At 59.3% G+C, this 22938-nt stretch overlaps 1 protein-coding gene across 14 annotated transcripts in view; it reads right to left on the bottom strand.

Annotated features, from left to right (window-relative positions):
- LOC138838990 (pleckstrin homology-like domain family B member 1) overlaps positions 1 to 22482 on the bottom strand; it is a 44145-nt gene extending 21663 nt beyond the window's left edge. For 8 of the 14 annotated variants that reach the window (XM_070038605.1, XM_070038606.1, XM_070038607.1 and 5 more), the window contains exons 1-7: positions 19654 to 19723; positions 16488 to 16568; positions 14987 to 15110; positions 13763 to 13933; positions 6261 to 6386; positions 3183 to 4540; positions 340 to 621 (exon numbers count right to left, since the gene is read on the bottom strand). In XM_070038605.1, coding sequence (XP_069894706.1) covers positions 340 to 621; positions 3183 to 4540; positions 6261 to 6386; positions 13763 to 13933; positions 14987 to 15110; positions 16488 to 16568; positions 19654 to 19698 — 2187 coding nt within the window. In that variant the 5' untranslated portion in view covers positions 19699 to 19723. Of the gene's footprint in view, positions 1 to 339; positions 622 to 3182; positions 4541 to 6260; positions 6387 to 9069; positions 9118 to 13762; positions 13934 to 14986; positions 15111 to 16487; positions 16569 to 17581; positions 17602 to 18922; positions 19052 to 19653; positions 19724 to 21468; positions 21546 to 22398 lie in introns of those variants that run through there. The other 6 variants (XM_070038601.1, XM_070038600.1, XM_070038599.1 and 3 more) reach the window with 6 other exon arrangements.
- Positions 22483 to 22938: the final 456 nt, after the last annotated feature.

The following is a 22938-nucleotide window of genomic DNA, read 5'->3' as shown; positions in this document are numbered from 1 at the left end:
GCAGAGGCCTGGCCACCCCATTCGTCAGGGCAAGGAGCAATAACCAGCCTCAACAGAAGGCTGGTCCCCTCCCTGCCAGGGGAGCGGTAAGGAGGGCTCAGCCACAGGGAATTTACCAGAGTGCCAATCCTGGGTGGAGCCGAAAGGCAGGTCATAAAGCACTTATAGCTTGGGAAAGCTACCAACACCTCCCTTCTCTTCCTGGCCTCCTCCCTTCCACACTTCCAGCCTCAGTGGTATTCCCAAATACGATCCTTCCATTATTCCCCCCCCACACACACACACACACTGGGCCCTGGCCCTGTCTCTCGTCCCTGCCCTCCCCGCTGGGCGCCCCACCTCCTGCTGGGTGCTCTCTGTGCTGCTGCACTCCTCCTTGAGATTTTCCTCATCTGAGCGCTCCACACTCTCCCAGAGGCGCTGGGCAGCACCTCCAGGCTCCTCGCCACTCCTCCCAGAGGCTACAATGGCCCCTGCCAGGCCTCGTGAGGGCCTCCGGCCTGCCAGTGCCAATGCCGCAGTAGCCTCGCCGATGCTGGGCAGCTCCCCGGCCTCAGGACCCCCGTCAGCCCGGCTGTACTCAGCACACAGGTTCAGGATGGTCTCCAGGCGCTGGCGTTCCTGGGGGAGGTGGACAGAGCAGGGCATGAGCGGGAGAAGGGAGCCAGGTCAATCAGTCATGAGGGTTAGAAGCTCAGTATCAAGTGAGGCCCCAACCCCAAGACTTGTGGGAGAAAGAGAAAGCATTGCCCCAGAAGCGGGAAGGAGGAACAACCACGCTGTGTGCCACCTGTCCGCATGGCCAGTGCTCCCATTTTCCTGTTTCCTTTCCTTTCTCTTGCAAGCTCAGGATGGGGCTTCCTTGTGGTCACACAAGGACACTCGCAAGCAGGTGGGCTGAAGACCACAGTGAGACACAGCTCAACTCGGTGCTTGTGCTAGCCTAGGTACATGTGGATCTACAGGCACCGGGGCACAATGACACACTGGAACTGCCCCACAAGCACATGCAGACACTCCATGGGCACCGGCAGGTACACTGGTATTAACAGGTACCAGCCCCGACACGCACAAATGCACACTCGGAAGGATAAACACAGTCTACATACAGCTAGATGGGCGCCTGCAGACAGACAGGGCTGGAAAGGAGACCCACAGGCCCGCACCTGACACTCAGCCCAGACACACATGGAGAAGAGACAGACCTGGAACACGTCCTCTGTCCCACCACAGCTCCAAGGCATTCACTCTCTGGCAGCCAGCAGGGTGGGCTACTGCAAAGTCTTTGAATGCTCAGGCCTAGGGATGAGCTCTCCGTGGCCCTGGGCCACTTAATCTACCCGGTGTATATCCCCCATGCCCAGAAAGGGCCCACCTCAGGGGCCTAGGAGGACGGACAGCAGTCATGTTCCTGGTCTGAGTCCTCTGTGTCCATCCACAGCACCTTCAGCCCTAAGTCTTGGCCCCTGCGTCTCCCATGGTTCTCTGGAGTCCCTTGACCACCTCAAGTGTCTCTCACCACCCAATTTGCCCGGTTTTGCCCACTCAACACTTACCCAGCTTCCCTCCTGCTGCTTGCCCAGTTTCATGGTTAAAAAAAAAAAAATCCAGGAACTGAGCCTCAGCACCCAGGAGGCTGAGCCAGTGCCCGCTGCCTCCACCCTCAGGGCCCAGATAGGAGCCTGGCTGAGGTGGGAGGGGCAGGGCAGGCAGTCTCCAAGTCTTAAAGTGGCAGGTGCAGCAGGTCGGGGCTGGTGGGAGGTGTGTCTGGAGTGGGGGTGGGGACCAAGAGGCTGACTGGAGCAGCTGGGGAAGGCTGGGCGCACAGCTGCCATGCCCAGCTCACTGCCCCTCTTAGGATAAGACCTCAGAGTGACCAAGCATTCTTTAGGGTAGGACAGGGCAAACCAGGGATGAAAAGATGCAACAAAGGAAGAGTGGGGATACTGCCTCCCACAAAACACAGCTCACCCCAGACTAGACAGCCCTGCCCAAAGGGTCTCCAGATAAACCTCAGCTCCGGTCCCAGGCCTCCAAGAATGCTAGGCTTCTGCTCGCAAGGGAAAGAGGGTGGAATCCGTTCTCTGTGGGTGGCCTCACACATGCGTACACCAGCCGCAGGCCCTGAGCTAGCTGGGGAATCCTGGACCCCACCTAGTTCAGATGCCATCTCCAGGACAGCTGCCCAGAGCCACCCCGGCCTTAGAGCACCCACGAGTGCATAGGCACAAAGACACAGGCTGCCACCCTGGGCCTTCCCTCTTCCTCACTGTCCACACCTGGGCCAAGGTGAGCAGCTCCTGCCTATCTGTGGAGACCAAAGAGAACCAAGACAGGAGGACCAGGAGCTTGCCAAAAGAACAAGCAGCAAAGGTGGAAAGACAGAGGCTCTGATTCCCAGCTTTGCCAGAACTTGCTGTGTGACTCTGATTTCCAAGGTTCAATGGTAGAGTGCTTTGCCTAGCAGGTGCACAGGGCTAGGTTCCATCCCCAAGAAAGCATGTGCTCAGGCTCATACATGAGCGTGCGCGCGGGCCACACGTGTGCACACGCGCACACACACACACACACACACAAACACACACACACATTTTCCTCCCAGCGGCCTCTGTCTTTCCCTCCTAGCCATCTATTCTACAAAGGGAGAGCAGCAAAGGCTCACAAATGTATGTTTTCCTAGAACTTCGCTGTACTTAGGTAAATAACATGAAACTTAATTCACACATTAAAACAGATGCTATGTCATAGAACACATGCCACGTCAACAAGAATTTAGAATAAAAGCCTTGGGAGGGTTTTGGAGTTTTTTTTTGGGGGGGGGAGTTGGTTGTGGGGCTCCTGGGTGCTGTCCCTCAGCTCTTCAGCTCAAGGCTAGCGCTCTACTGCCTGAGCCACAGCACCGCTTCTGGTTTTCTGGTGGTCTATTGGAGATAAGAGTTTCATGGACTTTCCTGCCCGGACTGGCTTTGAACCGAGATCTTCAGATCTCAGCCTCCTAAGTAGCTAGGATTACAGGCATAAGCCACGGGCGCCCGGCGCCTTGGAGGTTTCAAAGAGAGTTCTTCAACACACCAGAACCCTAAAACGCTGTCCACAAGCCCCTCTGGCTCTGCTGGCTGGCCTGCCATGCCCTGGCAGAGACCCTGCCTTGGACAGCGGCAGCCTGCCTGGCACCTGCTTACCAGCCTCTCCATCTCCTGCTCCCGGAGCCGCTCTTGGCGCTGGCGCCGGTGGTACTCCAGGAGGTCGTCCTCGTTGTCGCTGATCTCGGTGATGCTATTTTTCCGCTCCCGAGTGACAGGCACCCGCAAGTCCCCGCTGGAGAGCTTCCTCTGGGCACGGGGGCTCTGCCGAGGCGAAGCTCCAGGAAGAGAGCCCAGACTGTAAGCTGGGCTCAGCCTGCCGCTAAAGCTGCCCTTGAGGGGTGCCAGGGACTCCCCCAGTGTGGGCGAGGGGCTCCGTGTCCTGCGACCCCGCGCCCCCAGAGTCAGGGAGAAGTCCTCGGGCGAAGCCCCATGGGCTGCCCAGCGCCGGGGCCGTGGACTCTCGGCCATGTCCCTGCTTAGCTTGGTGGCATCTGGGGTGGTCCGGGCAGGGAGTGGGGACAGAGCGCGGCGAGACAAAGAGGGGCTCAACGGGGGGAGCTCTCGCATGCTGTCCAGACCCCGCCGGCCCAGGCGGGGGCTCTCGGGGGGCTGCAGCGTGCGGGTGGCAGACCCATCAGAAAATGTCCGGCCCACCAGCTGGCGAGAGGGGCTGGTGGTCAGCCCCCGCTCGGTGCTGCCGGGGGGAGGCTCCCGGAAGGGGCTGGGAGGACGGTCCTGGAGTGTGCCGAGCTTGCTGCGAGGAGCAGGCACTGGAGACTGGAACTTGGGGCTGCCGGGAATGCTGGGGGGTTGGCTGCGGGCACCGGAAGCCGGGTATTCACTCAGGCTGATCGCTACCACGGGCAGCTGCCCACCCAGCCGGGGGCTCTCGGTGGCTCTTCGGGCCTCTGCCAGCACTGTGGCCGCAGGACTGTCAGTCAGCAGACCCCGGAGACCAGGGCTAGGAGGCCGCTCGTGACCCCCTTTCCTGCCCAGACGGGGGCTGTCAGAGGAGCGGGCACCACTCGGGCGAGACTGTGGGGGCTGCAGGGCCAAATGGTAGCTGGAGGAACGGGCAGGCACGAGCGGGGGCACGGAAGGCCCTGGCTCCTGCCCGCTGGGGGAGTGGCTGGCACAGCTCCCACTGCTGGCTGGTGAGGAGAGCGGAGAGAAGGCCGGAGAGGTGTTCTCATAGCTGGAGCCTACAGACATGGCTCCCGGGCTGGTTGGGGGTGACAGCAGGTAGTGCCCACCGTTAGCCATGGGTGACAATGGAGAGGTTGCTGCAGGCTTCTTGCCAGCGGCTCCTGGCTCCTCTAGCACCAGTGAATCCATGATTTCCTGCAGATCCTTCTCAATAGAGCTCACCAGAGAGCTGTGGCTGGCGCAGGCTGAGGGTCTCCGGGTGGCAGGCTGTGGGGCGTGGTTGCCATTCACCAGGCTTTCTGATTCTGCTGACCAAAAACACAAGAGGTCTTGGGTGCTGATATTTAACTTTGGCTCACGCCTGTCATCCTAGCTACTCAGGAGGCTGAGATCTGAGGATCACGGTTCAAAGCCAGACCGGGCAGGAAACTCCATGTGAGACTTATCTCCAATAAACCATCAGAAAAACCGGAAGTAACGCTGTGGCTCAAGCGGTAGAGCGCTCGCCTTGAGCTGAAGAGCCCAGGCCCAGAGTTCAAGCCCCACAATCAACCAAAAAAAAAAAAAAAATCAGGTACCAGGCTTAAACCTAGGGCCCCCAATTCATTCTGCTGGCTTTCTCGACAGGCACTGAACCACTTGATCCACGCCTCCAGTCCTGCCCTCAGTTTCCCCTTCTGTAAAGAAAAAATTAGAGCTCTCCTGGCTCTAATATTTAATGACTCAGGACAGTCAACAACAAAACCAGGTACACCTAAGTTTTGCTGTTGCCTCCTTGCCCCAACATTATATTCTTTCCTGCCTTCATTTTCCCCAACTTCCTATACCTCTCTAAAAAGGCAGGGATGAGCACTCGGCAAAGAAGATGACCAGACTCCGAGCCTCTTAGTCTAACAGGACATTACAGTAGCCAAGGCCCAAGGGGAACAAAGCCTCGGGGGTTGGAAGGGAGTGTGCTACACTCGGAGGTCCAATCAAAGACAGGGGAGGGGCTTCTGCTAATGGCTGGTTCCTGGACGCCAGGCTGGACAGCCAGGAGGTGCAGTTTCTGAGCCTCCAATTATCCCCGTTAGGCCAGCAAGAGCCTGCCTTCGCCTGGGCCCAGCCCTTGTCAACCAACCAGGAGTTTGGAGTCCTTGGAAGCACTGCCCGTAGAATTCAGGCAGTAGAATGATAGCCTGCGGGTGAGTAGGGTGAAATTAGCTAGGGAGTGAACAGGGATTCTAGGCTTCTGTCCTCTGGAGGACCAGAAGACAACTGAAGTGGAGGAGGGAAGAAAAAGCCTCTGCCAGACTGAGTTTAGGTACAAAATGATATAGACTGCATTGGACCTAGGGGGGTTGCCATGGATACCAGTGAGCCCAGTGACCGCATTACCATTCTTCAGATCCCCAACTATACATGTAGGCCACCGACGACCACCCAGCCAGCCACACCTGACCCAGATATCCATCTCACACCTGAATGTCAGGAGTTTACCAGGTGGACAGACTGCTGGTCTCATGACCTGCACCCCAACCCCCAAGGCAGGTGGCAGAGGCGGCCTGTGTTGAAACAATTGCCAGTTCTCCTTGGAGGATCAATAAGTCACACACATCCTGCAGCTGCTCCTGAGTCACTGGTGACGCGGCCTGGCCTGGCCTGAGGATTAGGTAGGAACACCAACCTGTGGGATCCACCGGAGCTCTCCAGGGGTTCAACATAATGCTCAGATCACCCTCCAGAGTGACGCTCTTTGGTGGTGACACAGAGGACCATGGTCCCAGACACTGAGCGGCACCTTCCAGGAAGTACACTCAGGCTGGCAGAAACCTCTAGTCCTCGAGGGACAGGATTCCTCAGTTTTCGCCAACAGTACTGCTTTGGACCTCTTCCAGCGGCCCCACCGCCGCCTGGCTTTCTCCATGAGCCCATGGCAGGTGGCAGCAAGCCCAGACCATGGGTACTGCCCTATCCGCCCCCTGAGAGTGGCTGGAGTGCGCAACGACAGTTGTTCAACCCAGCCCCCTGCCCCAACTGGATACCTACCAGAGCCAGGGCTGTAGGGGGGCCCAGGGGCCCGACCCCCTGCTGGAATCATGCTCTTCATCCACTTGGCTTCGGCGGGGTGGTTGAAGCGGAGGAAAGTGGACTGACCCAGGCATAACATGCAGCCTGCAGAGAAAGCAACTGCTCTGAAGAAGGCAGGGTGAGAGCCTCCCGGGCACAGCACGCCACAGCCTTACCCCAGGTGAACTCGGTGTGCACAATGCACACCCAACCCCTGAGACAGGGCCTTCCAGGACTCCAGAGCACAGGGCAGAGTGGAACGGGCACCGGCAGGACAGAATCTCCTCTTATTTATTTTTCTTGGGGGGGAGGGTTGAACTCAGGGGCTTGAGGTTTCTAGGGCAGTGCTCTACCACTTGAGTCACGGCCCCACTCCAGCTTTTTTTTTTTTTTGCTTTAGTTACTTTTCAGTTCCAGTCTCAAGATTTTGCCTAGGACGGGCTTCAAACTCCATCTCCCTGTCTTTGCCTCTCTCATACCTAGGATTATAGTTGTACCCCACCATGCCCTGCCCTAACGCTATTTATTTTGTTTTGGAGACAGGGTCTTACCATGCTTACCCACGCTCTCAATTCTCCTGCCTCAGCCTCATGACTCTCAGATTATAGGCATTCACCATCACACCTAACTCTTCTTTTTCTTACTAGCTGTGAGATCTTCCAGTGAAGTCACTTGCCTTCCGAGTCTAGTTATCTCATCAGAAAAATGGGACAATACCCTGTGACCTCTCAAGGTCAGTATTTGTGAATGTACAGACATCTTCAGAGAATATCAACAGTTATGTCTCCCAACTCCAAACTGGACTTATGATCCATCTAATCACTTGTGGGGGGGGGGAGAAGGAAGGGTTACCTTGAGAGGCAGCAACTTCCAGGGATGGATGGACACACACACACACACAGACACACAGACACACAGACACACAGACACACACAGACACACACAGACACACACACACAGACACACAGACACACAGACACACACACACACAGACACACAGACACACAGACACACACAGACACACACACACACACACACACACACACACACACACCCCTTCTGCTCTCTGTTCTCTCAGGCTGAGACCATTGGGCCCTGCTTCAACCAAGCACATTCATTCCCGGGCGGTAGATACAAGCCCAGTCCTGCCCAGGAAGTGCAACTGCATAGAAGGCTCGGGTGTGTGGGAGCCAGAAAATGTAGCCAGGGGCTCAGGAGGGTGCATGGCAGCAGGAGTGCCCACAGGCACTAAGCCTGGCTGGCAGAATTCCACCTCCTGGCCACACCAGGTGCAGAAGATGCAGTACTGGGAGAAGCCAGCGCCCTAGGGCTCTCTACCACTCACCCTTCCAATCTGCCCATACCTCTGGCCCCAGCCTCCTGCCTACCCAATCTGGTGCCACTTGGCACCCCAAACTTCATGCCAGTCTGGGTTAAGGCTGGCAGGGAAGTCCACATTCCTGGACGCTGAGACAGTACTGCTCAGTCAGTTGCAAGGGCAAGGGGCATCCCAGGCCACGTGGGCACTTCGGGCAGACTTCCTTACTGAGACGCTCAGGGGGCCCTGGGCCTGGCTGTGAGAGGAGGGTGGGGAGAGGATGAGCAAGGCTGAGAAGGCTTCACAGAAAACTATACACAACAAAGCCACCCACCTCTCTGACACACCCACAGCCCTCCCAGGCAGGCAGTACCAACAGTTGGAAGGCTGATGGGTAGGAGAGGGCAAACCTTCCCTGCCAAGCCACCAATCAAGAGAAGCTGATCCCATAGTAATCATAACTGCAAGAATAATAGCCAACCACGCCATCCACCTAATTACAACCACCGCTGCTTCAGAAAAAGCCAGGCGCCCTCCCCCTCTCCTCTCAGCCATTTAACAAGCCAATTAATGATGAGTTGGAAGGGTCTAGACAGACCCATTCAACCCCAGGTTGATGTAGGGGGTGAGGGGCAGCGGCTGACCACCAGGTCCCGGCTGGGAGGAGGTGAGGAGTCTGGGTAGCTTCCATCCCAGTGGGGCCAGGCTCACCCAAGGAGGCTGTGGGATCTAAGGACCCCCATCCTCGCCCCAAGAGGGCTGAGGTCCACGCTGTGCCCCTCCCCCGTGCAGGGGGTGTGGCCGCCCCCGCTCTGAGCTATAAATAGCGATGCCAGCAGCGGGGCAGGGAGCTGTATTAATAGAGCAGCGGGCACAGGGCGGCAGGCCGGACAGCAGCAGCCCAACTCCTGCCCAAATTAACTTTCTATTTCTACTCAGGGGCCCCAGGCCTTGCCCCAACGCTGGCACCTGCTGACCCCCGGGTCTGGCATGTGTGGGGGAAGAAGGGAGAAGAAGCCCCCTCTCTGCCCTCCAGAACCCCAGGACACAGACGGCCAAAGTCATGGTGCGGGTCCCCCAGGCCCAGAGCAGCTGGGGCCGGGCTGTGTGCAGGTGGGCGGGGAGCCGCCGAGGGCCCCGAGGACAGAGACCCTGGGTCTCCGGGACACGGGGGGACGCACCTCACACAAGCCCCCGCCCAGACCCGCCCGGCCCCGCCGGCCGCAGCGAGGCTGGGAGAGGGGAGCACGGGAGGAAGAGCCGACCCGTCCCCGCCGGAGACCCCGGGCACAGCCCGGGTGCCCTCACCCTAACCCCGCGGGGGAGGCGGGTCCCCGGAGCGGACAGGCGGGCGGTGGGTGAGCCCAGGGCGGCCCCGAGCCCGCCCCGCCCCGAGGGCCGAGGACCCCCGCCCCCGTCCCCACCCCCCACCCCGCCCCGGCTTCGCGCCCGGCCGGGCTGGGGACTCACCGCGGCTCGCGGGCCTCCGGATCGCGCGCCCCCGTCAGGCGCCCCCCCCCCCCCCGCTCCCGGCAGGTCCCCGCAGGTCCCCGGCCCGCCCGGGGGGCCTTGGACGGGGCGGGCCGACCTCCGGCTCCGGGGCTCGGAGCGAGCAGCCTGGCAGCCAGCAGCCGCCGATGCCCGGGGAGGGGCGGGCCGGGCACCGGCGGCGGGGGAAGGGAGCCCGGGAGGGAGGGACAAAGGCGAGGAGGAGGAGGAGGGGAAGAGGAAGTGATGGAGTCGGGGAGGGCGAGCGGGCCGGGGCGGGCCGGGGGCGGGGCGGCGGGACCCGAGCCCGCCGGCGCGGGGTGGCCAGGCGGCGGGGACCGCGGTCCCGGGGGGGGGGGCGCGCGCGCGGCCAGGGCCAGGCCGGAGGGGGGGGCCCGCCCGGGGCCCCTCCAGGCTGGCTGAAGCCTGAGTCCGCAGACCACCGTCACCCTGCCCCGGTCACCCTGTGCCCTCCGGCCACAGCCCGAGGAGCTCGGCCTCGGTGACCGCCCGGGCCTGTCCGCGGCTCCCTGTCTGAGATCTCGGTGAGAGGACGCGCAGGGAGCCCCCCCACACACACACCCCTGGCCTCAGCCTGCCCCGTGACAAGGTCAGCCTGGGCCGGGAGCTCAGGCCGAGGCCATGCTGTGTCCACGCAGCGCTCTGAGCGCCCCCCTCCATCCTAACTACATCCCCTCCCACTGCCCCAAGATGGACACCGCCCCCCCTCAGCCTCAACCTCCAGCCGTGCCTGCCCCACCAAAGGCCCCTTGCCAGAAGATACCCTTCCAGATGGGTGCCACCCGCCCCGGCTCCCCCACAGTCAGGCTGAGATTCTAATCCAACCCCCAGAGCTGGGGTCCCAGGGACCAGGGTCTGGGCACCAGAGCCTCACGAGACACCCATGTCCTCCCTCAGACACAAGGCGTGCTCAGCCTGAGCCACACAAACACCATTACACACGCTCTGTCTCTCACATTACTGTCACATGCACGGGCTGCAGCCTCCTCTCCTCGTTACACACTCACCCAGGCACACAAGGCCTTTCCACTCAGCCCCCAGGAGACACGGAAAAAGTCAGCCTCCTCGCTGGAGGCTGGTGACTCACACTTGTAATCCTAGCCACTCAGGAGGCTGAGATCTGAGCATCACAGTTTGAATCCAGCCCAGCCATAGAAATTCATGAGACTTTACCTCCAATGAACCACCAAAATGCTAGAAATGGAGCTGTGGTTCAAGTGGTAGAACAAACAACTTTAAGTGAAAAACACAAAGGAGGGTATGAATGAGGCCCTGAGTTCAAGCCCCAGGACAAAAAAAAATTTAATGAATTAAAAGGCAGCCTCTGAAGAGAAATAAAGAGGGAAATTTTCCAACAGTGCCCTACCTGATGCTTTACTGTATATACATTCACCCCATCGCATACAGGCAGGAAACTTACTCCCCTGCTAAAGGAAAACGGAAGAACCAAATAAGGCCAAGTGTAACATGAGGGGAGGCTTTAAAAATCAAAACAGTCCTCAGGAAGAGTGATTCATTAGTTTGGACACTGTGGTGGCCAGCTGGGCAGACCCAGAGAGAGAGAGAGACTGAAAGGAAGAGAGAGACAGGGCTACCAGTACACATACCAGGAAGTGGGGATGAGGGAGCCTTCATTCCTGCACTACTTCCTTTGAGCTTTTATCCATCAAGATCTTTGCCACAACAGAACCCTTGCAGGCTTCCCTCCCAATGTACAGAAGGGATAACTGATAACTGGCTGGGAGAAGAAACCTGATGTCCTGTATCCCAGACAGAGGCCACTGCACCATTCCCTGCCAACACTTTACCCAGCCCACACCCAGGCCCTGCCCACCAGGGAGGGGCTTTGGAAGTAATGGCACTTAGCAAGAGCTGGCAGCACATGGTGGGGGTGGATGGGGACCCACTGTCTAGACGGCCTGGTCCCTGAGCTGTGTGGCTTTCGAGGACCTCCTCCACTTAACTTCCCTCCCGGATCTTTCATGTGGTTTGGCGCTGTGGTCCAGGGTGGGGCCGCTTAGACCCCAGATTGAGACACCACCCCGTTTTTGGGGGTCATATTCCCAGCTCCCCACTTGGCTCTGTAGAGAAGAGGGTAACAAGGGATGTGCCAGGAAGCCCTGGTACAGGGGTGGATCGAGGTCGCCCATACTCTCCGCTCCCATGTTCATAGCTCCAGGCTAAAGGATGGCATCTGCTTTCTGCCAGCCTTCCCCCCTCCCTGGCACGGGCATTTTTCTGCAAGAAGAGCCTGTCACTGCCATCTCTGCTTGTCATGAAGTGTGTCTCTCCAAGTTGCCAACAGCTGGGCACAGTGCCCAGAATGATGCTTCTGGGCCAGCCGGAGCAGGCTCCTGTAATTCCCCAGATATCCCTCTTTATTTTTGATTTTTTTTTACAAAGAAGAGGGTTCCCTCCATAAGGGCAGATAAAAGGGTCCCCTCCTGTGCTGGGGATAAAATCCAGGGCCTTATGCACACCTGGCAAGCAGCACCCTACCACTGCGTTACACCCCCAGCCCTAAGCGGTCCTTTTGTACACATGCCCACAGGTAGGCACATAGCCAGTGAGCTCTTGTATACACACCGCAGTGCACACAGAGACATTCTGGTGCCATCAGGCCTGGGGTTACCACCAGCAGCCATTCGAACATGCTGATCCATAAACATCAGACACAAATAAGCAGAGAGATACACAAGTCCCAAGTCACTGAAACATCCGGAGATACATAAACACACTCCAGTTACACAGGCGCACAGAGATAGCACACGCACCCCCGAGCCACCCAGTTTCCAAGGCAACGCACTCCCAAGAATGTCCGGAGTGAGGCCAGGCAGGGCCGGGCTCGGTGCCTTGCTCCAGAGATGAGACAAGGAAACCCTCAGCTCCTGGAGCCCAGGAGGGGGAGGGCTGGGGAGGAGAACACCCATTCCTTTGTGCCTCCGCCTACCCTTCCACAGGCTGCCAAGCTTTGGAGACAGGCGAGCCCAGACAAGAAGGCTGGGGTAGGGTGGGGGGCAAAGGGAGTTTAGGGTCAGAAGAGAGTGGGAGGGTCCATACTTGGCAGGGTGGGCTTCTGGCTGGGGAAGAAGGGAGCTACTGAGGCCACAGGAAATACTTAAGAATTTCATGGTGGCCTCAGGCCCGCCCTCTCTCAGGGAGCTAAATGATGGGAAGATGGGACAAGAGAGATATAAATGTCATAGGCTCCTGCACAACACACGCGTACCCGTACCCACGGAAGCCGGGAAGTAAAGGCCCAACCACCTCTGAACTTTGCCTGGCCCCTTTCCTTTGTTGCTCTGTGTCCCACCAGTGTGCACCCAAACCCAGCAGTATACACTTGCTCTGAGACCGTCAGGGAGCACATGGCATCGCAGCCAAAGCCCCTACCAGAGACCCTGAAGCCTCAGAGAAGGCACGACTTTTCTGCTACTGTCCACTGACCTGCCTCTGAGGAGGTGGTTATCTACTCTCATCTCTACCCTAAGGCCAGGAGGAAATCGGGAGGCCTGGTTAGTTCCCAGGCCAGCTGTGAAGTAAATGGTATTTAAAGACTCTAAGGGGCAGGCACTGGTGGCTCACATCTGCAATCCTAGCTACTCTGAGGATCATGGTTCAAAGCCAGCCTGGGGAGGAAAAGTCTGTGAGAATCTTATCTCTACTAAACTACCAAGAAAGCCAGAAGTAGAGCTGTGGCTCAAAGGTAGAGCATTAAGTGCCTAGGCCCTGAGTTCAAACCCTGGGTCTGACACCAAAAAATAAAATAACAAAATCTAAGGAATGTGACAAGGATATGGGAGACAATGGAGTGGGTGGTATTTACTCTGCATGAGGACTTACACACACACACACACACACACACACACACAATGTTCAGCCAGTGAGCATCCAGAAAACAATGGCACCTTTAGCCTTCATGCTCAGAGCCAGGTACGGCCCCAAGCTCCTGTCACCACACCAACTAGACCTCCAGCCCCATCATGTCGGCTCTTCCCATCCATTCACTGTATGAATTGATGCTGTGCCCTGTTTCCAGGGGAACACACCTGGCCAGTCAAAGTGCCACCTGACCTATCGTTTATCTGCCTGGTAACCATAGTAATTAGGGGCTTTTTCTTCATGACAGAATGGCCTGGTGCTTTAGGAAACAGAATGGCGGCCATATTCATGACCCAAAAGCTACTGTCTACAGTTCTGCAGCAGAAGCAACGTGTCCTCCAATCTTGCCACCACACTCGGCCCATGTCCATCCCCACAGGCCGGCCATCAGCCTCTACAGTGACTGCAAACACCTCCCTTTGGGCATCTTGGAACACCATGGATCCCCGCTAGCTGTGGTTTTCCCGGCTCTTTCCCTGGAACGGCCACACCACACCCAGGTCCTCTGCCAGCAGGGATTGGACCGGCTTCTTCCCCTGAGGTGGGGAGGCAGGGTGAGGCCCACATAGACAAGAAACACAGATGGAAGACAAGTTGGGAGCGGGAGATTTTTGAGATGAGCTTATATCCAGAAGCACCTGAGTGTGGCCACTCAGAGAGTTACCATGGCAACCACCACGCTAGGCTTCCCCCTACCCGACATGCACAGGCTTTGAAACAGTGATTCCCCCCTTCTCAGTGGGGAGGGGAGCGGGGGAGTACAGAACCTTACCCTGAGTGAGCCGGGTAGGCTGCCGGACAGGAAGCCCATCAATCGTGCACACATTGCCACAAGGGTAGAGGGTGAGGGTCCCCCGCACGTTCTCGATGTAACAGTGCTCTGGAGCCAGGCCTGGGCCCTGCAGGGAGATATCCCGGGCTGCAGAGCCAATCACTGTCCGCCCTAGAGACAAGAGGCACAGGAGTCAGACGGGCCCCCCAGGCCGAGAAGACAACTAGAGTGAGGTGGAAATCAATGTCCACCTCTCACTCCGGGGTAATCTCTGTCCACCATGGGCCACCTCTCTTGGGCCTGGAGGGAACTGTGACCGAAGCTCTTCTCAAGTAGCCAGAACTGCCGCAGAATGGGAGGGTCAGGAGAGAGGCCACAGGAAGCAGAGTCATGATGGGAAAGAGGGAGGACCTTTTTTCCTCAGCCCTACATGGGTCTCCTAGCTACGTTTCCTTGTTTTGTTTTGTTTTTCTTTTGCCAATCCTAGGGCTTGAACTCAGGGCCTGGATGTGCTGTCCCTGAGCTTCTTTTATTCAAGGCAAGCACTCCACCACTTGAGCCACAGAGCCATTTCCGGCTTTTTCTGTGTATGTGGTACTGAGGACTCGAACCCAGGGCTTCACGCAAACACTCTACCACTAAGCCACATTCCCAGTCCCCTTGGGTTCTTTATCCCCTCTGTGGATACCCCCCCCTCTTCTCTTCTAAATCAATCTCTCCTCCTTTTCCTTTCTGCCACTGGGGATCCATCCCTCCCCTTTCTTACTCCCTCTCCCTCTACTGTGGTTTCTCCCCTCCATGGCTCCCTGGCAGAGCCCCCTGGGACTGGTATTTGGAGAATGTGGGGAATGTAGCATCACCCAGGCAACAGGTGCAGCCAGGACAGGAGGGGGAGGGCAGAGCCATGCCAGGATCTCCTCCCGGGGGATCATGCCCCCACCCCCGTCACCCATGCCACCTGTCCCCCTCCAGTGGAGCCCCTCTCTTCTTGGCCACACAGGTTGCCAAGAGCAATGTGCTCTCCTGTTCGTCTCAGCACTCCCCTCCTGGTTTCTAAACTGATCTTTAATCCCAATCATGGAGCCAGATTAAATGCTAGAGGAGACAGGCGGCCAGGGAGGCAGAGACAATGCAAGCATTACTGCAGGAGGGCCCCCACACTCGCAGAGGCCTGGCCTTGGGGGACTGGAATGGGAGGGGTGGCATGCATGTCCCCCCGCTCACCTTCCTCCAGCGGCAGGAGAGTGATGGCCGTGCTGAGTCTTCCACTGCCCAAGCTCACCAGATGGGGCTTGTCGGTCTGCACTTTCAGCCCTTTGCCTGTCTCAATCAGATCCAAGGGTCCTTTCTGCAGGTAGCAGGGATGGTGGAGGGAGGGGATGAGCATCATTAGAGACTGAGTGAGCACCCTACCAACCTAGGCCCAGTCACATCAGCACTCTCTCAGCCCTTGTTCCTCTCCAAAGTGTGCTGAGGTGGCTGAAAGGCTTAGTGCAAAAAAATCTTAGCCAGAGCATTATTGCACTAAATTGTAATTAGATCTGAATCTAGGCCACTAACTCATCCTGCTGGATTTATTTCAAGATTTGGCTCAACTGACCCTTTTTGTCTAGCAAAACAGAAACAAGGAGGGAGAGAGAGAGAGAGAGGTGGTAGAAGCATGGGGCAAGGAGGAGGGGTACCATGGAGGAGGGCCAGTCTGGCTCCTTGCTGGGACTCTATCCATGTGCCTGCAGCCTGTCCCTGATAAACTAACTGTAAGAGCTGTGGGAGGGGGGTATCAGGGGCTCATGCCTGCAACCCTAGCTACTCAGAGGCTGAGATCTGAGGATCATGGTTTGAAGCTAGCCCTGGCAGGAAAGTTCATGAGACTTTTCTTTTCTTTTCTTTTGTTGTCGGTCATGGGGCTTGAACTCTGGGCTTGAGTGCTGTCCCGGAGCTCTTCAGCTCAAGGTGAGCGCTCTACCTCTTGAGCCACAGCACCACTTCCAGTTTTCTAGTGGTTTTTATTGGTGATAAAAGTCTCAAGGAGGGCTGGGAAGGTGGCTCAATGGTAGAGAGCTTGCCTTGCATGCATGAGGCCCTGGGTTCGATTCCTCAGCACCACATAAGCAAAAAGAAAAAAGCCGGAAGTGGTGCTGTGGCTCAAGTGGTAGAGGGCTAGCCTTGAGCTGAAGAGCTGAGGGACAGCGCCCAGTCCCAGAGTTCAGTCCCCACGACTGGACCCCCCCCCAAAAAAAAAGAGTCTCATGGACTTTCCTGCCCGGGCTGGCTTTGAACCAGGCTCCTCATATCTCAGCGTCCTGAGTAGCTAGGATTATAGGCGTGAGCCACGGGCGGCCTGCTGAGACTTTTCTCTCCAATTAATCACCAAAAGAGCAGGAAGTGGCTCATATGGTAGAGCACTAGCCTTGAGCATAAAAGCTCAGGGACTGAGCTCAAGCCCAGGAATGGCACGCAAAAATAAAATAAAAACTAGAGGTAGAAACATGGATCCAGGAGAGTGATGCTGGCCTGGACAGTCTGTAAACCACTTTTGGACTTTCAAAGGAGAGTTTCTGGCTGAGTCAATTAGCTTGATTCAAATTAAGACTCATCTATTCATAGGCTGGGGACTAGGGAAGGGCAGAGGGGCTGGCTGCTGCCCCATCCTTGAGCTAGCACCACAGATAGAACTGAATCCCTCCTCACCAGCACCTTACCCCATGGCCCCAACACCACACACCTGCACCACAGCCTGGGGCTTGCATCCGGGGCTTCCCTGGCTTCTGCTGCGTGTGTCCATGGTCCTAGGCCTCCAGAGTTCCTGGAGACACAACATAAAGCAGCTGAGGTGGGAGAAGCAGGAGAAGAGGAGCAGTGCTGGGACTCAGGACATGGGCAGCACCAGCCGCTATCATTTCCCAGCATACTCGTGCCAAAAGAAAAGTAGAGGCAGCTTGGGAGCTTGGTTGGGGGAGGGGGGGCACCGCATCTCTTGCCACAGCATGGCAATCACACCATACCAGCCTGGCACTTGCCAAGTAGGGTTGTACACACAGCCCTACCCTGGCTTTGGTGTTTTTCTGCTCTTTGCTATCCAGAGCCCAGATTTTAGTTGAAGACCCTCCTTAGCCATCTTGATGGAGTCTTAATCAGGGTGAGGGAAATCAATTTTCATGGCGAGAACAAAGTCCAGGCAAGTCCCTCCAAGAACATGGGTAGAGACAACTCCCCCAGGGTTTAGCCAGGGCTAAATAGGAGCTTCCTCTCCCAATCTGTCTTCTCTTTTCCCTTTGTCTCTTTTCCCAGGGGCCTTAGGATGATACCTTCTTAAAGGAGACACGGAGGAAAAACTAGACCTTCTCTGAGTAGCTCAACTCTTACACTTTTTCTTCCCCCAGGAAGCAACCCCAACACAACCAACAAAACAGTTTGGTGCTGGTCGCTTAGGCTTCTAATCCTAGCTACTCAGGAGGCTGAGATATAAGGATCATGGTTCAAAGCCAGCCTGGGCAGGAAAGTCTGTGAGACTCTTATTTCCAATTAACTACCAGAAAACCAGAAATAAAGCTGTGGCTCAGGTAGTAGAGTTTTGAGCAAAAGACCTAGGGACAGTGCGCAGGCCCTAAATTCAAGCCCATGACCAACAATAAAAACAAACAACAACAACTAAAAAAAAAAACACAGCAAAACAATCTCAGTGGTGACTCCTAGGAACACAAGATTTTTGAGCTTCCCCTGGCTTGGTGCTGGAGGAAGTTTAGTCCCTACAGTCAGGAATAAGATGGATCCCAGCATCACAACCTGAGCCTCCCTCCCTGCCATCCACCTACTTACTCAACTCATTCCTCTTTCCCAGGCTCAGATTTTTTTTTTTTGAGCCTGAGAAATGTAAGGAACGAACTTTGTGCACTCATGTGCGCACACGCGCCTCTCCCTGGCCTTGGTTGGAGGTGAGAAACTCCCCACGGCCTGCTGGAATGCTATGGGAGTTGCTGAGGGCTGAGGGAAATCCAGGCAGGCAGGCTGCCCTCCACTTTCTCTTCCAGCTGTCTGTCAAGTGACTGGCAGAGGAAGTTGTGGCAGGAACCAGCATTCCAAGGAGCGTCTGCCCCCGGCAGTGGATCCCAAGGGCCTGAGCCCTAGAGTTACTAAATTTACCCTCCCTACTTCCACCCTTCCGGGCTTGGACTGACTGCATCATCTCCGTCACCATTTCCACCCAAGCTGGAGGAAGAGAAGCCGGAATAGTGCTTGGGACCCACCCTAAGACCGCCTGGGAAGAGAAAAGGCAAAGGCTATTAACCCATACCAAACCCCGAGCTGGCCTGGCACTGCCCCAAGAACCCTGTCTAGAGAGAAGAAATTCCAGGGAGAACAGGTGCCTGTGGCTCACACCTGTAATCCTAGCTACTCAGGAGGCTGACAACTGAGGATCAAAGTTCAAAGCCAGCTTAAGCAAGAAAATCCGTGAGCCTCTTCCCTTTAATGAACCAGAAAAAAGCTGGAAATGGAGCAGTGGCTCAAGTAGCCTTGAGCACAAATGCTCAGGGCCAGTGCCCAGCCCCCTGCTCCCCCCCCCCCAAAAAAGGAGAGGCGCGTGTGTGTGCGCACACACACACACACACACACACACACACACACACATTTCCAGAGAGAGTTGTACTGTTTCCTTAAGATTCAGGGAAACCCCTCAGCCTTTTTCTAAAGGAGAAGAGACAAGAGAGTGGGTTGGGATTGGGAAGTTTATGTAAAAAGAGTAGGAAAGAAAAAAATCATAATAGTGGGGAAGGAGACAGCTTCCATTAGTAGAAAATGTTTGGGATGTGGGAGCGTTACATTCTTTTCATTAGCTGCAATTATTATTTATTAGCTGTAATATTTTGGGCAAGTTAGTTAATTTCTCTCATTGTCAAGTCTATCTCCTATAAAACTATAATAATAACAATAATAATTTAATTGGCTGACTCAGTATTTGCCTGAGCCAGGAGTGCAACAAGGGCAACTCTAGGCATGAGATTTCTTTGGGGGGATGTGTGTGGCAGAAATATTCTAGAATTAAATTGTGATGATGGTTGCACAACTCTGTATCATTGCACACTTAAAGTAGGTGGATTTGATAGTCTATAAGTTATACCTCTGTAAGGTGTTAGTTATGGAAGGATTCAGGGAGTATACCTATCGTCTCTCTAAGAAGTGCAAAGCGCTATGAAGACGCTGGGTGACGTCTGTCTGGGGCTGGGTCTCTTCATTTTCACACTGGATTTTGGTCACTTTCGATGAGGTTGAGGGCACAGCACAGGGGTGATGGAGGAGAGGACGGAGGAGAATCCCGAGGTTGAAGGAGAGGGAGCGATAAGGAGAGAGGTGTGGGGAGCAGATAAGAGGAGGTGCTCTACTGGGAGGTGTGAGTCTGCGCCCGGCTCCGAAACCTAATCCACCGTAAAGCAAGAGGACACCAGGCCTGTCGCTGGCCCGTTGCTCGGACCGGGGCGCTGCCCCGCGGTGCACCCCCTCCCCCCCAACCCCGCTAGCGGGTCCGATCGTCCCCGGGGCGGTCACCCACCTCCCTCCCGGGGCTGCAATTACCCCGCCCGCCCGGGCCTCCGCGGCCCGCCCCACGGCCAAAAAAAGGCCGCTGCGGTGCCCGCCCGCAGGCCCGGGCGCTCCCGAGCCCTGGGGGCCCCTGGGGTAGGGGAGGTGTGTGAGGGGGGTCCCGCGATGCCGGGCTTCCGCAGCGCACCCCCCAGTTCCGCGGACCCCCTGTCTCCAGCGCCTTCGCCGAGGGGGGCGTCCGGGGCTCCCGCAGGCCCCCAAGGCGGTCCCCGGCCCGATCCCAACGCAGCCCCCGGGGGAAAGGCCCGATCGTCCCGCGCGGCGCCGGGCCCGGTCCTCCTCCCAGCCCTCACCTGGGACCCGGGGGACCCGCCGAGGCCTCGCCCCGGGCGTCGCATGTCGGCGTCGGGGGACCCGCAGGGCTGAGCTGGGCTCCTCTGGGCCCACGGCGGCCCCGCTCTCCCCGCGCACATCCGCCCTCCAGGAAGGGCCGGAGGAAGGAGTCGGCACGGGAAGGAAACTGAGGCCGGGAGCCCAGCGGGCCCGACGCCCGGGCAGGGCGGGGCCGGGGTGTCCGGGAGCCCCGGGCGCAGGGCACTTCAGGAGAAAAGCGAGGCGGAGGGCAAAGGAGGCCTGGGAGGGAGGGAAGGGGGGGTCCCGGGAGGAGAGGGCGGCGGGAGGCTGCCGGGGGAGGCTGGAGATGAGGACCCGAGGGGGCGAGCGCGAGGGGAGACTGAGGACCGGGTCCTCGAGTGGAGAGGGCGGCAGGCAGAATCCGATCCGAGGGGCCGAGGCCGCGGCCCACCCTCCCCCCCACAAGAGGGGGAGAGAGGCGAGGTGGGCGGCCGGGGCTGGGGGCCTGAGCGGAGGAGGCGGGGGGCTCTCGGGGAAAGGCTCCGGGAGGTGCCGGCCCCGTGGGGGTTCCGCGCGCGGGGGCCCCCGCCTGCCCCTCCCGGCCGCCGGGCAGGACAAGGCCGCAGTGTTGGGCCGCCCTGACCGCGGGACAAGCGGCCTTTCTTCGGCGGGGCCGGGAGAAGGAGCCGCTTGTTTGTGCGGCGGCCGGGGAAGGGGCGGCCCCGCGCCCCACCCGGCAGCTGCCGGAAGCGCGTGCGTGCGAGCGGGCTGCGGTGCGGGACTAAGGGCACGCGCGGAGCTGCAGGTGCGACCGAGGGCCGCGCGCGCGCGTGGGGCGGCGTGCGGGCACGCGGGGCGGGCTCCTCGCGTGGTCCAGGCGTGGGTATCGGGTGTGACGCCGGGGTGTGCGGCGTGCGATGCGGAGCGAGCGGCGTCGAGCCTTGCCCGACGAGGCGGGAGCCCCCGCGTGTTTGCCGGCGGTGGGGTGAGCCTGCCCGGCCGTCGGATGAGTCAGCCCGGGAGCCTCCGGGACCGCTGAGCTAACGGGCCTAGAATGCAGCCCCGCCCCGCCGCCGGGGGTCCCCCGCCGGAGCGGCCTGGGGGCGGAAGCGTCCTGGACGCCGGCCGCGGCCGCCCGCGCCCCGCGGCGCCGCCCCGCCGCCCGCCCGCGCTTCCCCTTCGCGGGGATCCCGGCTGGGGAACTCCGCGGAGCCTTCGAATCCAGACCGCGGAGGCGGGGCGAGCCCTCCCTCCCGCTCGCTCCTCCGCGCTGCCCCTGGTCGCCTCCCGCACCCTGAGGGCGTGGGGTCTTGAAGGAGTGGGACGGGGGGTGCGCCCCAGATGCGCCCGATCCGTCCCGGGCTCCCTGCGAGCCGGATTCTGCTTCTCGTCCTGGGACACGCGCGCCCCCGACCCCCGCCCCGGCGCCGCTGCTGGAGGAGCGAGGCCGGGGGACCAGGCCGCGCGCGGGCCCCGCAGGCCCCCGCGAGGGTCCCTCTGGCCGTCGGGTGGACGCAGGGCTGTGCATCCCGCAGCACTCCGGTCCTTCCCGGGGGCAGGGGGCCCGCGCGGGGGACACCAGAGCCCCCTCTGGCGGCGGTGCGGGCAGCGCCTGGGCCGGGGCAACAGCCAGCCGCTCCCAGGATGGGGCGGGGGGAACCGACGCCCCCCGAAGCCCCTGCGGCCCGCACCTGAGTGGCCGCTCCTCCCCCGCGAGTCTCCTCCCCGCGTCCTGGCCCACAGCCGGAGCCTCCCCCCGGCGCGGCCTGGAGCCCGGGGGCCCGCGGGGCGGCCGGGGAAAGGGCCGCGCTTACCTGGCGGGCCGGCGGGGACACAGGTCCCTGGGAGCGGCGGGGCCGCGCGGCCTCAGGCTCGGGAGGACACCGCGCTCTCCCCCGGGCGCCGCGGAGAGGAGGAGGAGGCGGACAGCCCGGCCTGTCCCGCCCCCCTCCCACGAGTCCCCGCCCCCACCGCGGCCGGCCGGGCCAGGGAAGACGCCCTCGCGGGGGCCGGAGCCCGAGGTCCCCCACCCGCCCTTTCCCACAGCCGTGCCCCCCCGCCGCCTGCACAGCGCCCGCTTTGTTCAGCTCTGCAGCTGGGCTCTCCGCGGCCACGCCGCGCGCCCTGCCCTGCCCTGCCCTGCCCTGCCCCGTCCTCCTCACTCCTCCGCCGCGGGGCTGCGCCGGCCCACCCGGGCCCCTCCGGCCCACCGCGGCCCACGGCGGCCCCTCCGGCCCATCCCGGCCCACCGCGGCCCCACCCGCCCACCGCGGCCCCTCCGGCCCACCCTGGCCCTGGCCCACCCCGGCCCACCGCGGCCCCAGCGGCCCACCCTGACAACCGGGGCCCATCCCGGCCCACCCCGGCCCACCCTGGCCCACCAGGGCCTGGACGGTCTTCCGAGGAGCGTGGCTCTGGCGCCGTCCCCTCCCCGGATGGGTAGTGCCCTCTGCCATCCCTCCTCTGCCTAGATGGTATTCGAAGCCCCGCCATGAGGAGCCGTAAGCGGGGTCCGAACTCCCAACCCCAGCGGGCTTCGGAGACCCCCCCAAGGCCAGGTACAGGAGGCACGCGAAAGTGCGTGCACACGACAGCAGGGAAAGGCCGACGGCCGCCCGGACTCCACTGGGAGCCTCCTCCAGGCAGGCCAGATGCGGGCCAGCCTGCGGGGTGGAAGTTAGCAAAAACACCTCGCAGCCATCTAACCCCGCACCGGAAATCCAGTGCCGACGGTGGATCTTTACCTCGCAAAGCCAGCTCTTGTCCCCGGGAGACCGGCTAGGAGGCCCCAGGGAGCCGAACTCACGGAGAGGAACCTCTTTAACCTACACGAGAGGGACACCGCAGAGCCGGCCTCACTGAAGGAGAAAGCAGAAAGCTCCGAAGTTTGGCCTAAATTCCACCTGGGGTGGGTAGAAAACAATTTATCTTCTTTGGGGCAGGCAAATCCAGTTCTGATCCAGTGGTTTGCGCCTTCTCTAGTCACTCATTGACAGGGCCAGCACTGGCAGCCCCCCCTCCCCCTCCCCGCCCCCCCAGCCCCAGCTGATGACTGAGCTGATGGGGAGGCAGCGGGGTGCTCTGTGCTGTTACCCCCTTCAGCTAATGGAGGTGGGACAATTAGGCTCCAGTGTATGCAGTGGGTACAAGAAAGCTCTAGGACTGGGACAGGATACAAAGGCGGGGGGCTGCTGCTGCTGCTGCTGGTGATCTTCTTCCTCTCTTCTATTTGAGGCTCATGAAAATATTTTAACTTCTGGTCAACCTTCACGAGGCAGATCACA

The sequence above is a fragment of the Dipodomys merriami genome, unplaced genomic scaffold (assembly GCF_024711535.1).
Source record: "Dipodomys merriami isolate MVZ:Mamm:240054 unplaced genomic scaffold, mDipMer1.0.p SCAF_29, whole genome shotgun sequence".
Lineage (NCBI taxonomy): Eukaryota > Metazoa > Chordata > Mammalia > Rodentia > Heteromyidae > Dipodomys > Dipodomys merriami.
The sequence above is the reverse complement of the archived record's forward strand: the minus strand, read 5'-3'. Positions and strand labels throughout refer to the sequence as shown.